The sequence below is a fragment of the Poecile atricapillus genome, chromosome 2 (assembly GCF_030490865.1).
Source record: "Poecile atricapillus isolate bPoeAtr1 chromosome 2, bPoeAtr1.hap1, whole genome shotgun sequence".
Classification (NCBI taxonomy): domain Eukaryota; kingdom Metazoa; phylum Chordata; class Aves; order Passeriformes; family Paridae; genus Poecile; species Poecile atricapillus.
Window position 1 is genome coordinate 10276439 of NC_081250.1, and position 18790 is coordinate 10295228.

An 18790-nucleotide genomic window follows, 5' to 3' on the forward strand; every position below is an offset into this window, starting at 1 on the left:
AAAGAGCCAAAACCATGCTGCATGATTCCCAATTGTCAATTTTTCTTTGCCAAACACTAGGAAGTGTTCTGGGAATAAAAGTGGGGAATGCTGCATGGTTGCTGGATGTTCAGACAATCCATCCCAGATGACAGATCACACATCCCCTGAATCCCCTGGGGGCATTCCAGGTATGTCAACACAAAGGTAGGATACAGAAGGAAAGAGAAAGGCAGGACAGACCTTCACCTAATAATGAACTGGGAAAAAAATGCTGTCAAAATCTTAAAAAAATAACAGTTATGCTACAAAGAAAAGGGAATACACACAAAATCTATGTGCTGGTAGAGCAAAAGCCTCTACTTCCATGTGGGTACAGATGTCTGCAGAGTAATCTGTAAATCAAAAGTTTACCTGGCTGAAAAATTACTGCCCAGTTTTAAACTGCCAGGGACAAAATTCTGTATAGAGGTGTGAAAAAACTCTTCTTTAGGAAAATGTAGAACCGTATTAAAGCTGCTAATACAAACTTTTAATATTAAAAATGGCTGGTAATATAACTACCTGAAATAGCTCATCCTGTATGAGCTTATTATTCTGTAAGAATAATATAATATAATATAATATAATATAATATAATATAATATAATATAATATAATATAATATAATATAATATAATATAATATAATATAATATAATATAATATAATATAATATAATATAATATAATATAATATAATATAATATAATATAATATAATATAATATAATATAATATAATATAATATGATATAATATAATATAATATAATAGCTGGTCTATTTGCTAGTTCACATCTCTGTCTTCCAGAAAGCAACCCAAAAAATGTCCACTGCCAGAATGTAATGAAGCATGCAGAAAAGAGAACAAATAATGGGAAAGCATAAAAGAACAGTCTAGGCCATTGTGTGATGACAGGAATGACATCTTCCCATGGATGCCAGAAGCAATCCACTGCCATTTGACCAGGCAGAGGTATTCCTTCTGGGACTACTCAGAACACGATTTTCATCTCATTGTTTCCACTCCAGTTGCCTTTCCATATAAACAAATGCAAAGATATTTGCAATAGTATATGCTGTGAGATTGCATAGCTTTATTTATAGCGTATAGATCACATTGCTTTTTTAACTGACATCACTGTTATTGTGTTATTAATTTGATATTTAAACACTGGGACAAAAGATAAACAGTCTGACTCTGGAGATATTCCATTATATAAATATATACATATACACACATGTGTAAGTGTATATTTATATATCCATATAGAGACACACATTTTAAAAAAACAAACCCAAGAGGTACAGCCAAATTAGGGAAAGTTATTCATTTGACACAGAGTATTTACTTGGACAGCTGGATTTTATAGTTTACTGGATGGATGTGGTATCAGATGTTCCAAAATAAATCAAATTTACACCTATGTGCTTTAAAATGTCATTAAACCTCAGAAAATAGTAACAGGGAAAGACAGATTCTTTTAACCCTCAAAACTATGTCGCTTCTTTATTTTCTTCCTGAAATGAAAGTGGATTAACCCATTTGAGCACTCTCTAAGGTCTTAAAATGTACATATTCTGCTGGCCTTATTTTGTTGATGCATACAAAATCTCTGTTTTTTATCAAAATAATGCATTGTGTTATGCAACTACCTCAGACTAAATGCACTGCCCTTGGATGTGAAGGCATGATGAAAGCCCAATGCAAATGCTTCTACTAAAACCACCATCCTCCTTCTATAGCCATCTCAGTGCTCTCAAATACAACATTTTACAAATGAAACAGTATAACCCTACTCCCCAAATCAAAGGTGGTTGAGGTCCTCTCCTGTTGCATGGCCTTTCCAACTCACCTTTATCTTTCCTCCAGTCCCAGACAGATGAACATGGGGCACATCCTGTCTCCTCTTTCCCTTGGTCCTTCCTTCTGCTCAGTGGCTCTCAAATCTGCTCAGCTGGATCATGGTCTCTTGCTGTCTGATCCACTCCCCTCCTCCATCTCTCTCTCCTCCTGCACCAGTTTATCAACTGCCCCTTCCTGCTGCTCCCACCCCTTCTCTCCCTGCCACCCTCTGGTTTCACCATGGCAGGAGCCCACCACGGATGTTGGCTGGAGAAATGTTGAGGTCAACTCAGCGCCCCAGAGATGAGGAAGGCTCAAGCAGGTCCATTTAGGAAGGAATCTCCAGATATTTTGAGCTGTTAATTGGCTGTGTGAGATGTCCAAACTGCAAAGTCTTTCTGAGGGCTTACAATCTCGTTTTCATGGCTTTGATTTGAAAGGCAGAGTTCCTGTCCATGAAACAAAGATTTGAGCTTCTGCTCCAGAGTACTCTAACACTGGAACACTTTAAAGAAAAGCCCTTGACAACTGAAATATTGAAAATGTGACCAAAGCAATACATTTGCTCAGCTGTTTCCTTGGAAACATCTCATGGCTTCAGTCAACATTTTCCAAAACAATTTACTTTTTAAAAAGAAAGGTTGTAAAGATTAAAGAACTTTCTTTGTGTGGACAAGTCCAGACCAAATAATTGAAGCAAGGCATTATTAGCAGTAGCTAATGAAAACGAGATTATACAAGGGGTATGTGGGAGCAGCCAGACGTGGTAAATTAAGGGGATGTGACCAAAACAACCCTTGTAATTAATAAATACATATTGCTGTATTTACAGCCTTCAAGGCATACATCCTCAAAAAACAATGCAGGTTCTGCAAAATCTGTGTAAGTGACCCAGCTGTGGCTCACCTCCACCACTGATCCCCCTCCCCTCACTGTCCCCAGACACTCCTTCCAGCTGGAACTGCTCTATCTGCCTCCTAACACTTCCCTGGGATACGGGGTTGTATCTTTGAACCAACACTGATTTTGATTAGCAGCGGTCAGCTTTATCTATCAATGTATGTTCTGCAGCAAGAACTCCTGAAATGAATTTGTTCAAGTGCCACCCTTGGCAGGGGTGACCATGGTGACAGAAGCTTTGGGACACATATGCACATACAGACCCAGGAGAAGGCATTTCCATAACAGCTTTGAAGTAGCACACACAGCACCAGTGGCATTATAACATAGCTTGGGTTGCAGAGACAGGTGGAAAATCAGCAGTTGTTGCCAATGATTCTTTGTCAGTGGCCAACACCAGAAGGCTTTAAAAGGCAACAAAGATAATCCATCTACGGCTGGCAGAGCTGTTCTCTTGAAAAATTTTCCTCTCATTTTCCATGCAGAGACCTGCATTTGCTGAAACTGCAAGCACGTCTTCAGATTTTCAATCACAAAAAAGAAAGAACTATATATAATTCACCACACAATCTTGGTATCCTCAGATTCAGAGCTAGCCAATCACAAAAATGTACTCAAAAGCTATGTTCAGTTGTGATTTATTCTGACCTATGTGCTAAAATGGAGTATAGAGAATAAACTCAGTTCCCCACCTTTCTTGTAAGTGGCACTTCAATAGGGACGGGGACAACTTCCGCAAGCAGGCAGCCATAAAATGCCACCATGAAAGCAGCAGGATCATTGTTAGGAAACACGAGTGTTACCTGAAAGAGAGAGATGTACGTTAAAAATGCTTTATTCTAGATGTCAGATAATGATAATTGGAGTTTCCATGTTTCCTTTTGGATAGAGATGATACCAGAGCACTTCTAAGACAGCTATTCAAATGCCTAATGACAGATGAATGAGGAATCAGAAAGAATTTATTCTGATAAATATTCTTTTTATGAATATTTTTACTCAGGATGTAGTTAAATATTTTCATGCTACATTGTTTCCTACATTGACAACACCTTTCATCTGGTTCTGAATTAACTGATTGCTTTACCGGAGTTAAATAACCTAAGTAAAATGGAATTAGAAGGATTTTAGATTCTAATGTAATAATTTGAAGTTACTGAAACTGAAGTGTACCTGTGACCAAATCAAATTATCCAGACCTAGATGTCACTATGCCAATCATTAACACACTTTTTTGTTTCCCTACACTTTGCCTTGTACAACAGTTTAATTTTAGGACTGTCCTGCTGTCCCAGTGTAAAGTTTCTGTGTGCTGTGTGCACACAAAAACTGGTAAGTAGAGGCACATGTCACATCCAGAGCTGGCTGTATCACATGCCAACCTAGCTGTGGATTTGTTGAACTTAACAGTTTCAGGGCTAGGGCTGGGGAATTATTTAGATAAAAGAATGCCCAAACCAACCACAATTCACCAGAATGCTCAGTAGGTGCTGAGCTGCGCACCTTAACTCCTACGGGCCCTGCCAGAGGCAGGACAATGACTGAGATCCTCCAAAAGCTAAGGGAAAGGAGAAGGGAGGGTTCACAGCCTTGCTGTGGATCCAGCCACTTCTGAGAGCCCACAGCTCTTGTTGCAAGGGCAGGGAACAGTATTGCTCTCAGTGGTGAATGACCCTAAGGCTGGATCCTCTCTGCAGTTTTGTTTCATTTCAGTCAGATGGGCATTCTCAGCTCACGTCCTAAACAGCTGTGACACGGCTGGTAACTCCTGCACAGTCAGCTCCAGTGGCATGCAAAGGCATGGCAAATGATTCCAAACCTCTTCCCTGTGGGCTCACACACAGGACAAGGTTATATTATCACCCTTGCAATTTGCTGAAACTACTTAGCAGCTCTTGAGTTTTGACTGCTTCAACATCCATTGAAGTTTTGTTGAAATAAAATGTTCCATGTATGCTCCATGGTTCAGTTACTGGAGATTGTGTTTCCAGAATTTTCACACGGCTTCAAGGATAGTCACCTTCCATATACCAACTTGATTTATTCAAACTAGAAGAAATATAATCAGCCTTGTCCAAGTGGGTCCAAAATATCTCTGGGTTTTAGGCTGAAGACTTTAACATCATAATTCTTTAGAGTCAGAGCAAATACACTGCTACTTTATCTGCACACTTGCACATGAAACAATCCAAGTGCTGGAGATGGCTGTGCAGAGCTTACTATGTGCAATTGGAAATAAAGGAATTTTGCCAGGTGCATGGAGGGGATGGTAGAGATTGCTGAGCCCAGCAAACATCTGAAAGATCCCAAAATATACTTTGAGGGTTCTTGGGTTTTGCATTGGTCTTTGCTTACACAAAGGCAGTGAAGGTTTGGCTGGGAATGTTTGAAAAGGAGCTGACAGAGGTGAAAAAAATCTCACCGAAGTCCAGTGGGAATGAGGCATTAACTTCCTCTCCAAAAAACATTAATCGCTAACAGACTCATACCAAATAAATAAATAATGCATGTAAAAGCAGAAAGGGATAAGGCTGAAGGAACAAGATCATACAGTGTATATTAGCAGATGAGAATCTGGTTAGCTAGTAGATATTTCAGAGAGCAAGATTAATTTCCAGGCAGCTGTCTGGGGTGATACAAGGTTAAATTTCTGAAGTTACTGTAGAAGGCAAATGCACTTTGCCACACATAATACCAGAAACAGGGAAGAAGATGCAGGCACATTCATTTATTTTTTGGCTCAGAAGAGTGAAGAAGAAAGAAGGTGAGGTAATGGTAGTGGTGAAAGGCAGAGATTGTATTGACAGAAGGTGTTTTTAAAGGGAAAATATAAACTATTTTATACATATCAAAATAAAGAAACAAATATTCTCATTTGGAAAATACAAGACATATGTGCCTGCATTTCATTTAGTATTTAAAACTGCCTTTAAGTGTTGTCACACAACACATATTACATAGAATAAAGTCACCTTCAAAGAGGTCAGAATGGTTTTTTGTTATTACAACAGGGGTGTAACAGCCATAATCAGCCTAGAGCATCAGCAGTGCTGTAACACCTCATCTTCAATGTGAAGTTGCCTCAAATGTTCACGTTCCTGTTACACAAGGATGCCAGGCAAGATGTTTTTATGAAATGAAGCATATGCTTTCAGCACTCAGCTACAAACATTTGTTTCACTCTAATCTAGGCTGATTTATTTTAGATGAGCTGCAATTTATACCCTACATGTCCTGTGCTAGCTAAACTTCCAGTTTTCATCCTGAACTATCCACAAATCCTTTCTTGCCAGTGACTGCTGCAGAAAATGCCTATGAAGATGGGCAGGCAGCACACAGTAAATAAGGAGAGGCACATTGCCCATATTTGAACTTCATTTTTTTTGAGCTTTCTGGATGGACTGTTTTGATGTGTACACTTGAATAACTTCTTGCTTCTGCTGTTGCTTAGAGACATACTTGTAAATCAAGTAAAAGAGAGTCTTCAGATCCTAGTCCTGGCTGAATGCCACTGTAGGAAGCAATTTAGATTAAGCATCTAGAGATCCTTTAGTTAATTTCTTTATGATTTATTTCAATAAGAAACACAGGAAGGACTGTCACTTTTAGGTTTTTTTCTCTTTTTTTCTTCTGGGAAGCATTAATTCATGCTTTCATTTTTGAATCCCTAAGACATGTGTAATACAAGCAGACATGTTTCTCACATGTGGCACCAGAGGATCAAGTGAACCAACAGTTTGAGAATTGCTATCAGATGCTGGAGGGGGGAAACTTAATCCCACATTCACAACTCTAAGCACTATAGCAGGACTAAAATTTGCATTTCTGACAAATTTGTTCTGGAATACCCATTCCATGGCTTAGATCCAAACTGGAGTGGGACCTGTGGAATTTTCTATACACACTGGCAGAGAAAACGATCAGCAGGCTAAACCAGCCTTGGCAGTCAAAGGGGTAGGTGTGTAAGTATATTAGCAAAACCCTAGGATGCTCTTGTCTTCATTTAACATCTTCAAGTGCTACCTCTGCAACTCTTGCTCTCTCTGGGCTTTATCCATCTACTTAGATTCAGCCTCTAGCAGTAGCTGCATCAGACTTGGAAGTAAGAATGGAAATATTCTTTCTGTTACCAGTCAGCATCGCTTATTTATTCAACTGGCTGCCAAAATGTGCTGACTTTGCTTGTCTTTGTCCTCCACAACACTTCTCTTGTTTCTACCATCTCAACAACTACAAAGTCATTAGTAAGTAAGTTTTTTACCCACATGACACCTCCAGGCTCCATAAGCAAGCTTTTTCTAAACAGACAGTTATTCAATGACCAAAAATCACTTTCCATGGAAATGTTTATTGTTGATGTTGCCACAATTTCAAGTCCAGGGGGTACCTGCTCATGATACTTATTATGCAGTTCAAAACATGTCTGAATGATCAGTCTTAGGGAGGAAAGATTTCAGCACCCTGTCCTACAGCCCATTACTTCATTTCACTAATTTCCTCTGAGCACCCCAAATACCTCATTCTCTCTTTGTCAATATTGGATTTGAACTGTTACAAATAATCATTGAGATACTTACCCTGTCTCCAGGTCGTACCATTGGTTCTTGTTTTGTGCCTAATTTATGTAGTATATTGTAAGCAACCTTCATACTTCTGGTCCAAAGTTTGCCTATTAACACAAAATTTTCAAAATTAATATAAAAATTCTTATGTTTTACAAGATTATTAAAGAGAAAGAATACCTGAGAAGTCGAAAACACGCAGTAGGAACATTTATATTAGTTTTCCAACTAAATATGATACCACTTCTGGGACTAGTGGAAATACTTAAATACTTATCATAAGTTTTCTTTGAACTTCTTTTTTTAAGACAGCAGCACTTTAAAAACAAGAAGAAAAGTGAGAAAGCTTTCTTTATGGCAGAAGTTTCTTATTTTGGAGGAAATTGTATCTTGACTCTGAAATTAACTGTTAGAAGGGGCTGGTACATCAAGTCCAGACATCACCCGAACAGCTTAGCTGCAGAAAGCTGGACATGGTGCATTTCAGCACAGACTGACCTCAAGCGTATGTTCAGGTTTCACCACAGCAATTCTCTCACCAAGGAAAAAGGAAAGGAGTCCCAAGAAGCAGAGGGAAAGAAAAGAAAACCCCAACAAACAAAAAACACCCCACAGCCAAAGGGGCACACTGAAGCAGCAGGGACCCTCTGAACCTTAGTACATCTACTTTTAATCCTGGGCCTTCTTACATTTAATTTGGCTTTTCCTTCTCACCTGCTCCCATACCTTCCCTTCTCTGATTCCTTTCACTCGTCCCAGGTACTCCTCCTTACTGTCTCTCCTCTCCCTTGCTTCACCTTTCCAGCACTACTCTTAGCTAATCCTTACCAAGTCCCCACCCCAATACTCAATAAAGAAAAATTCTCTCACCATGGCCTCTTTGCCCACATAACAGGCCTTTCAAAAATCCTTCAGGTGATCGGCATCTTTGCTCTTCCAGATGCCCTTTGTTTAGAGACCGTGTTACTTCCACGTGAACAACACCAAGTTTAACAAGCCCTTGTGCTTGGCTGGCCCCCAGGTACTGTCTTTAAGCACTATTCATTCTGACAGAAACAAATCTTTAATTCATGCTCACCAATAACTGAAACAATAATAGGTTCTGACAACGGATTACCTATGGAGTTCAGCAGTTCAGGCCCCCAAACATGCAGTATTGCTATTTATAACTATGCCAAGCAGTTGCTATAATAAGTTCCTCTACATCCTGGTTATAAAATGCAATACTACTGAATCATTTTTAAGTTCAAATCCAATGTAAATATAAAGTATGATGAGAAGGCCAGATTTTTCTTTTATCCCACTTATGGAAAATTGGAAGGGTCACTGCTGCTTGTTATGGAGAAAGTACTAAATGCAATTATTTCTTACGAAAACAGTAATATTGTATCACCAAACTATGCTTTCCAAAGTCTTTAATTTATTAAAGTTACTCCAGTATTTGCATGTTGAACTGTCTTGTTGCTCAGAAAGGAACACAATTCTGTCTCACTGGAAACTCAGCACAGATACAGGAATACGTCTGCAGGATTAACTCTCACAGAACTATGACAGAACTACCTGCAGTTGATGGAAAGACAGTTGTTTAAATCATCCCTGCTGCTACAGTTAACACTTGAACTTGACAAGTGAGCAGGATAAAAAAAAGGATGGCTTAAGAAAGCAAATATTCTTTTTCCTAAAGGTTTTCAACATTAAAGCTTTACTGGCAATAAATTTAAAAGAGCAATTAGTAATGATACAGAATATTGGAGGATGGAAATCAAAAGCCTGGCAAAAGTTCTGAATTGCAAAAGAGAACCATCTTTACACAAAACACTTTTAAATTTGAAATAGACATTGAAGAAGCTGCTGTGAAAAGTTGTATCTGAGCTATAAAGATTAAATCTGTTAAAAGTCATAAATTTACATTTGTGACATATTCACACTAATTTTTCAACTATCACAGGTGCCATCAAATATATTCTTTAAAATCTAACAGCTAGTCATATTACAGTATTTAGATGCATTCCTACAGAGGTATGCAGTACAAGCTTCTCCACCTAAGAGTTCTGGATAAATGCCAAAATTAAATTCTCACAAAGAGAACTTAAGAAAATTAAAAGATTTTCAATAAGTTTAAACATATTTTGTCATGATGCTCTTTTATTGCCAAAATTTTGTCTCATCTTCTAAGACACAGATAATATAAGACTGCCTTCCTAAATGCTCACCTTTCTGTTTGAATACACTTTGAACATTACAAACATGGCAATAATATTTTCTAGTGGCCAGAAAAGACTCAAATTCTCTGTTAGTACAGCCCTTTCCTTCTCTATTTACTGGTATGATACCAACCTGTGTTAAGTATCTGAGGCACACATGTACCTCTGAGTATGAAACTATGGAAAACTGGAGTGAAGCAGCTTGCTTGCATTCAGCTGGGAAGGGGCTGGAACAAAAAGACCCTACAAACTCTATAATGTCACTCCAACGCTTGCAGGCTCTGCCTGCCTTCAGCTGCTGCCAACTCTGCTCCAGTGTGGGCTGCCAGGGACCCCCAGGCACGCTCGTGAGCAAGCAGAGCGAAGTCCAGACAGATTTTGAACTCAATCGTTCAACAGGAAGACTGTAATTTCTCTAGCAGGGTGTATAGCTGTGTTCCAAAAAAGTAAATTAAAAAAGGGCCACCAAAGGAGCAGTAACCCAGAAGCTGGTGCTAGGAATGTATGGATGTATGGATGGTCAGGACCAGAGCAGTGGCTTCTGGATGGGGCACTAACTTCTGACCAGACGTGGACTGAACCGTGGGTTTGTTTTGTCACCTTTGCCGCTTGCCCTCCCTGACCTGACACCAAGAGAAACACAAAGGCCTCCACATCTGCAGGATAACAGCTCTGAGAAACGGAGGATGTCATAAAGAAGGAAATCTTTGAAGTGTTTCCTTCCTCGTTTCTGCCTAGGCTGCAATTCAGAGCAATTCTTCCTTTGCAAACTTGAGAGATTAGATGGTGCTGTGAAAAAAAGCCGATTGCTGAAACCTCTCCCACAAATCCCGATGCTGTGGCCTTGCCGTGACCTCCACACAGTGGCACATCTGTGCTTCGGGAGTGGGAGGCCTGCTGAGGAGGCCAGCTGTGCTCCAGCCAAGGCTTTCGCTCTGAGATGGGGCTTAGGGCCCATCCTCGTGAGGGATAAATCACTTCGTTACACGGGATCCAGAGGAAATCTGTTTGTTACCACAGGGGATATGTCCCATTGTCCTCAGCCCAAGTTCAGCATCTTGAAAACAAGACAAGCTCAAGTTGAGCTGCCTTGAAAATGGGGGGGGGGGGGTGTGGAATGTAGGAAACCCAAGCAACAGCTTCATTTGGTAGTGAGTCCCAGCTCAGAGCCAGAGCTCCTCTTTCCCAGGCATGCCACAGGGAGCTCCCTCAGCCCTTCCTGCAGCAGAGCACAGGTGCCCAAGCCTGGAGCTGCACTGTTGCTTCCCTGCTCTAAACACCAGACCCTGTGAGCCCTCCTGCTCCTGACATTCTTGTCCCCATCCCCACTGCAGCAGTGTCCTTCCAAACAACATTCCTACCCACCACACCAGCACAGGATTTGTGCCTTCAGGCTCTGATCTCACTAGACAATTTGTTGCATTTTAAAAATGTAGGATTGTTATCTACAGAAGTGTCCAGTGCTGTTTAAGGCACAAGGGTTCCCTCTGGAAGGGGCCCAGGCTCTGCAGACCCAGTGCTGGGACTTGCAGTCACACACACATATCGTGGGTGACAAAGGGCACTAGATGTTTAAGAACATGAATAACCCCTCAGTTTTCAGGTTACAAAACTATTTCCCATACAAAGCAGACTGGTAGAGCTCCCCTAGCTAATTCTGGAAAACAAAACCCCAACAACAGGCAGCTGATGCACACCTTGTTACTACTACAATTTATTGCCTTGTTCCTGCCTCCCACTGAACTGCTAATTGTGGTGCTGCTTTCCAAAATCTTGTATAATTCCAAGAAATGGTAAGAAACTGAGCTTTTCTGCCCATCTATCATTGCCTAACTTATAATTGCTTATTTACTGAAATACATCTTCTTCTAAAGGTTTTCACTTAGCCACTTCTGTCACTTTGCCAGAGTGCTGCTGCCAGACTCCCATGCCCTAGCAGCACGCTTCTGCAGGGAGGCCTTTCAGGTTCTTCACACACTTGCAAACTGAGCAGAGAGTTCCCACTGTCCAGTGAGTAACAGCAAGCACCACTCTGCCTGTGAATCCGAGCCGTATCCAGCAGACATCACATGTGCAGAAGTGCTCGGCAGGACAGGATGGAAAACGGCATCTCGCCTTCTGGCAGCTGTGACAAACACTCTTAGCACCCATGTGGAGCTAGTCCTTTTTCTCCTGCCACTGGGGTTTTGATTTAGTTGAGCAGTATAAACTCTACAGCAGAAATTCTATGTTTTTTTATTCAGTCATCTTTTTTTTTAAGTCTACGCAGATGGCAATAAAATTTAGCAAGAGAAAGCAGATAATACCCTGTCCCATCTGGTTAAGCAACACATTATGAAGGTAAAGGAAAACACAAAGTGTTAAAAAACACACAAAAAAGGATATGTTAACAAAAATTAGGTGTTTTCCACATGACACAGGTAAATCCCCTTCCTCTTCCTTTCCAAACCTGTAAAAGGACTAATTGTTTGTGTTGAATGTAAAGAAGGTTTTAATAGAAAAGCTGTATCAGGGAGAAAACTCAGAAAACAAACCACACTGAATTTCCTGATCATCTTCAGGACACTTTTCAGAACCACACAGCACTAACTCCACAAAACCAAACCAGTAGTTGCTTACCAATCTCCGTGCACAGCAACTGCGAGACTGCCAAAGTTTAACTGCAAGTAATTTTGTCAAATATTCATTTTCTCAATACCACAGTAGAACATTCCTTGTATTAAATAGAAACAAGAGCATTTATTTAATCTAGTGTAAATGGCAAACTTCCTAATGCTATGCAGGTAAAGGGGCTTTTCTTTTGCTTTGCAAAATAATAGCTGCAGCTTTACTACTCTGGTAGTCCTTTCTTCACGAACTCTCTAGATCCAGCCTAAACAGAAAATGAAAATGTTGTTTTTTGGGATAAAAAAATCCAAAGAAAAAGAACAAAAATGTTCTGTTGCAGAGAATGAAGGACTCCAGACACAGTCAGAATAGAGGCAACCTTGCTAATTACAGTGCTTGATATTGAAGTCTGAATCATATAATACAGCAATTTTCAGTCTTTTTACTAAAGAAATAAAGGTTTAAAGTACTCAGCAATCATAAGAGTAATATCTGTCTGGGGATTTAAACCATGACTATTCATACTTCTGTGAGTCCTGAGTTATTTCAGAGATAAGGTTGTGCAGCTACTTGGTCAGAAGCATCTTGAATCTGTCTCTCTCCTGCTGAAAATTCCTTGTCTAGGATATTCTCACTGAAAGGTCAGGAAAGGGTGCACATTGCACACCAGGTGCAAAATGGCTTGGGGTTGGCTATTTTTGGCCTGTAGTTACCTTTAAGGTATGCCAGGATATCTCTAGTATGAGCAACATCACCTCTGCTGAGGCAGGATCTCTTTGGCCCCGAAATGTTTACAGTTGCTTAAAGTTATTTTTAAAATCAGCAATCAATTTGCAAACAAATGCCATTTGCCAAGCATTTCCTTCTCCACAGAATCCAAATGGAAGAAATAGTCCTCTGCCCAGAGAGTCACATCTGCTTTTTTTATGAGCCTTACTGACTCTAGTGAGCATCTGATGTGGGAAGTACTACATCAGAGCTACTGAAAATGGTTTTAAAAAATATGACTACAGATAGTGCTAGATAAAGGAAATTAGATTCTTTGAATCAGACAAATTTAACTGGTACTCATTTTGTTGTTTTTAACAATGGTTACAAAAAGAAGGCTCAAAACTTGTTCATCGCTAAAGTACTTTCAACCCATTACTTTTTCTCCAGCCTTTCTGGTTCTCCTTAGAAGAGTCACTTTAAGTAAGAAAAGTAGGTCTGATATCATAAGAACTATATAGGATTTAATTGTCCTTTATTCAATTTTCTCCTCTAAGAAATCACCAAGTGCTTCATTATTAATACCCAAACCAGATGCCTCACTACTCTGATTAACTTTGTCTGAGCCAGAAATTGTCTTTTCTAGTCAGAGTTCAGACTCTCATAAAACCTGATAAAGACATATTTCCTTCCCATATCTCAGACATTTCAATTTATGCATATTCAGTGATTTGATTTATAAAGGGATTGAGAATAACTAAGATGTTCTCCACTTAAACAAGTTCCCAGAGGAACAAAATATTTGAGAAATAAGTAATATTCATAGTGTTTCATTCAGCAGAAAGAATTTAAGAGTTTTGAGTACATTAAATAAAGATTACAGCTGGGGCACTGAGAAGAACTTCAAGAGCTGAGGCAAACCGCTTCAAACACTTGCTTGAAAAAAAGGATCAAGTCTGCAATTGCAGACATTTATTATATCTAAAGTAATCTGAGACACATGGAAAAATCCAGTCCTGACATGCTATGAAGACGAAGCTCAAAAAACATCCTGAAAAAGACAGGAGATACAAGGCATTACAAATTTGATGAACTCCTGCAAAGAAATGGGAGGGCAGCAATGATTTTAAGCAACAGCTGTAAGAACAACTTCATTGAGCTGGTTCCCCTTCTAGTCCAGAAGCCCTTCATGATCTAGACCACTCACCACCCAAAGCCACACTAACACATATCCACATCAGCACCCTGAGGGGCAGAAATCCATCCCAGTATATCACACAAGGTGGTCCCTGCAACACTGATCCACCACTGTCTGCCACAGCAGATCATAGCTTGGCCTCTGGTCTGAGCCCTCAAAGGTGTCTCTGGAAGGGACAGCCAAGGAGCTGTGAGGAGGACTTTGGAGAAGTAGAATTTTGTGGACTCTCAGAACTCCTTTTCAGCATACAAGACCACCAAGGGCAAATAGGAAAGCATCCTGGATTGATGCAAGAGGCCAGCACTTTTCAGGGCCAGAAGAGAGCCTGGTGTAAGAATCGAGACCAAGGTCACAGATGGGATGAGATTTCACAAAGCAGATGCAACAAAAGGCCTCCATTTGAAAAGGTTTCCTCCTGAAACAGCCTGCAAGGTTTGGACTCAGAATGTCTGAAAAATGAAGAAAGAAACAAATGTCTGGGCTGTGTATGGTACTCTAGTTAGAGCCCAAGAGATGGATGGGAAGGCAGTATTGTCTACAACAATCCACTAAAGAGGAGGTAAAACGTACTTGGCGCTGAGAGCATTAGAACTCCTGCTCAAGATGGGCCTTGATCTAGCTGATAGCTACAGAGACACTCCTGCAAATCATCTTGGAAAGGTGGAAAAAGCGTGGAATAAGCAGGCAAACCTGCAATTCACCCATGCAGGAACAAAAAAAACTGGAGAAGATACTGAGAATTAAATCCAAAGACATCAAAGAGAAGCCTCCTCCTAACTGGAAAGTTGGTGGATAAAGGAAGAGGATTCCCACGAAGACAAGGTGGTGTGAGAAGAGACTGAAGCAAAAAACAGTACATAGAAGTAAAAAAATTTAATAGGAAGTGCAAGTGATGACAGCATCTCAAAAACCAAAACTTTGGAAAATTAGAATTATTCTTAAAATTCATGAATATTTGTGAAATATACTAAAATTCCTGGCATTTCCTTAAGTTGACAAAAAACTTGAAAATAACTGCGGAGTACAAACTAGAGGCTACTAAAAATTGTCAGGGTTGATAGTTAAAATTTTAGCCACCTGATCATAGCAAGCACATGAGGAAATTGAGTGTCACTCAATTAACTCAATTGAGTTAATATCATGTGGTAGGACTGTGGCTAAGCTCATCTTTCAAAAGTTTATTACTACCAGGGCCAGTGGAACTATGCACAAGGATAAAAAGTCATGAGTAGGAGTGTCTTTAATGATTTTGAGGCTTAATGTCTATAAATTTTCAAGTTAAAAACTGCCATACCTGCAATTGCTAGAAAATATTGTAGTCAGAGGACGTGGACTAGCTACAGGAAAATCATTCATAAAGTTACCAATGAAATGGCAGGTGGCTGTATTGTTAATGACATTTCCAAAGCAGTTTTCATTTAAGGAAACTACTATGGAATAGTGAATGAACAATTCCTATGAAAAAGAATACCAGCATGAAATGCACTTAGCAGAGAAGAATTCAGCAAATCTATGAAATGGTTTGGTTTGTAATTTCTTTTATCTATAAAAAGAAGACAAAACAAAAAAAAGAAAAAAAAAAGAACAGATTTTTTTTCTGACCTCAGGAAACTACTAAAAGGCAACAGGAAAACCACATCCCAAAGTGCTGCCAAATGAAAGGTGCAAAACCACAAATTTTAGTCTTACTTTTCTCAAGATTCAGACAATGCAGAAGGGGAAAGAATTATTTTAGAACAGAGAAGCAGGCTAGGTGGCTCCATGAGCCAAGCAGATATGTTCCTCGGGTTGATTTGCTCACCCTACAGCCTCAGGCAAAGCAGGACATATGCTCAGACTCTCTGGACAGAATCCCAAATTCAGAAAAATGGTCTGATTCTCAGTAACAGCTTAATTTCCTTTCCTGTCCAATTTATTTAGAGCATTTGGTAGAGACATGACTTCTGCAAACATGTAATTGCAAACTTTACAATTCTTCCCTACTTTCAAGTAAATGTCCTTTAGGAAGAAGAACCTTCATCAATGTTGAATCATGTGTTTGCCCCTGAAATTAAGTCACTTCTTAACTCTGAAGTACCTGAAGTGAAAATGTTTCATGCATGACCCTCAATTGCAGAGGTTCTCTTATGCTTTGAAAGCCTTGAACTGTATTTGCAGTGCGAAACTTGCAGCAGACAACTTTTTGGCCAGAGACCATCACTGAGTCTGACTCGTGAATGGATATGAATGCTCAGCCCTGAACAAAACAGACAGACCTCTATATCACAGCATGTAATAACATTCTCTGCACAGAACTCCAAGTCCCTGAGAAGGTAGAAATAAAAAAAGCAAAATAATTTTTTATATCCATATCAATAGCATACGGAAATGTTCCAACTCGCTTTCAAAATCTGACATTCATAATAAATTCCTTTGAACATCTCCCAAATGTCCCCTGAACATCTCAAAATTAGAAGTAATATGGGAGCTATTTTTCAGAGATATCCTTATGCTTATTTTTATTTGGCCTTTCTTGGTTGCAATACATTGTCAGGCAGTACACATTGAACTACACGAACATAGCAAAGGTCACACTAAAATATATCCTAGCAAATCTATTTCAAGGGGGTACATTTGCTAGTTGTACAACTAACCCGTCAGGAGAAATAATTCAAATCACACTACAATGTCAGTAAAACAAAAGAAAAAAATCCTATTAACTTCTTCAGGAAGCTGATGAATTTTGTAGACCAGGTTAGGCTTTTGCAGAACAAAGCCTGGGTGATATCCAAGGGCAATGGATTTGGACATTAATCTTCAGGCAAATCTGACCTAGGACACATTTCTATTTAAAAGGTGGTTTCAATTTATAATCTGTTATTCCATGGGTGTATCTACTCAGCTCTTTTCCTCTGTCTGAAGTAAATCATACTATAACATCTCAGCAACTCAGACATCAACAGGTATATCATTACAAGGCTTTTTTCACTCTATGCATTTACTACACACACTGAACAGAACACATAAAAACACAAATAATCCAAAGAGTGCTCACCATAAGTGAGAATATACAGTGGTTTTCCATTGGTATCCATAGTGGTTAGGCAAGGAGCTTTTGGTGAGATGGTCCCCCATCGCTGCAAGGCTGCTTCCAGGGAAGGCGGCCAGTTTGTAACCACACCTAATTGTTCCCCACGCATAGCCAACATCTGAGCTCCTTCTGGCTTTGGCTGGTTTGGATCTGGCTGTTGAACTTATGATTATGAAAAGATATACAGTTACCATGTAAATTCTATACCTTGTGTACACCTGTGTAATCAAGAGAATAAGTTACCTTTGCAAAATGTTCTGAAAACAGTAACACAGAAGAAGGTATTGAGAAGCAACAGGGAAATGTAACAGAATAATTTACTTTTAACTTTAACACAGATAAAGCAATTTATGCACCTCAGGAATGAAAAGTCCTTGTTCTTGTACTAGTTCTACAAGAAGGGAAAGAAACTGCTGAAGCAGCATGCATATATTTATCTTCAAAATAGTAAACCTTTATTTATTCCTAAAGAGAGATGAAGAATACTTTTTCCTGGAAAAAATGCAGTAATGAGATGAACTGCAGAACTACAGACAAAAATGTAGTTTAACAAGTAACAGATTGATTTAAGTCATGTTCTGTTACATGTTTTCTTATAAATTCCTGTGAAGACTATTTAAATTTCCACATCCTGTCAAATCTTAATTTTAAGAAGAAATTGTCTTTTTAAAAATAAGCTCCATTTATTGACTTTGTTTCTATTTTACATTTAGTTAATTTTTCATACTTCACTGTTACACAAAGGATGTGTAAAACATTTAATATACTCCCTCACTAACAGATTTTCTTTTATTGGTGTTCCAAAGCAATGAATGCTCTCACTCTTCCCTACACTGTCTTCTGTAATTTCTTTGCAAGCAGAACCAGGAGCTGAGCAAACAAGGGACATTTTTGACTCCACAGCATTATGTCCAAGCTTACTAGCAGCAGTTTCCACTGAACACCAATGGTTTTTTTGATACTTGCCAGTACAGGGAGGGCTTACTTGGCTTTCTAGAAAGTCAACGCAGGAGATAAACATTTTACAGAGTTTTAATAAGCGATCCCCAAACCTTTTGAAAAACAGTCATTTTACCTTCTAACAATTCCTCAAAGTCATCTACAAAGAACTCTCGTAATGGCGGTCGTTTGGGCCGTTTTAGTGTATTGACCAGCTGCTGAATCTTTGCTGACACTCTGCTGCTCACTGGTACTCCTGCAGGACAGGGATCAATGGAGACATCAGTCGACAGCTACACTGAAACCACCAGATGTCAAGTGGGGTAAGAAAAAGTCGAGGACTGCAAGGCCACCACAACTACAGTTTCATGCCATACCGTGACTCAAGTATTTAACATCAAAACATATAAGCAAAAAGCAACAATGGTGCCTAAGGTAAATAAAACCAATACAACAATGTCAGATCAAGGTTGCAAAATTAGAGGGGGAACAGCACACAGACTGAGGGAGAGAAGTGCAATGGAAAAAATGTCCCTACAGCAAATGTGCCTCAGCAATGGTCAGTGAGAAAACTGGCGCTGGCCCTCCCCATGATCATTGGCCATACCAACATTGTCTGACTAGACTGCAGCCTGGTGAGGAGTGTGGGTGATAGGCTCTGCCCCATCGTTTATTCTGGGTTATTTTTACACTGCAAGGGACATCTGTCCAGTACCCATCTTAAATATGGTTCATGTCTT

The 18790-nt window shown here is 39.5% G+C and overlaps 1 protein-coding gene across 1 annotated transcript in view; it reads right to left on the reverse strand.

Moving 5' to 3' along the window:
• Positions 1 to 18790, reverse strand: part of DIP2C (disco interacting protein 2 homolog C) — a 307926-nt gene that overhangs the window by 87182 nt on the left and 201954 nt on the right. The window contains 4 exon segments of the mRNA XM_058831787.1: positions 3455 to 3565; positions 7340 to 7431; positions 17076 to 17273; positions 18187 to 18306. Of these exon segments, the coding sequence (XP_058687770.1) occupies positions 3455 to 3565; positions 7340 to 7431; positions 17076 to 17273; positions 18187 to 18306 (521 nt within the window).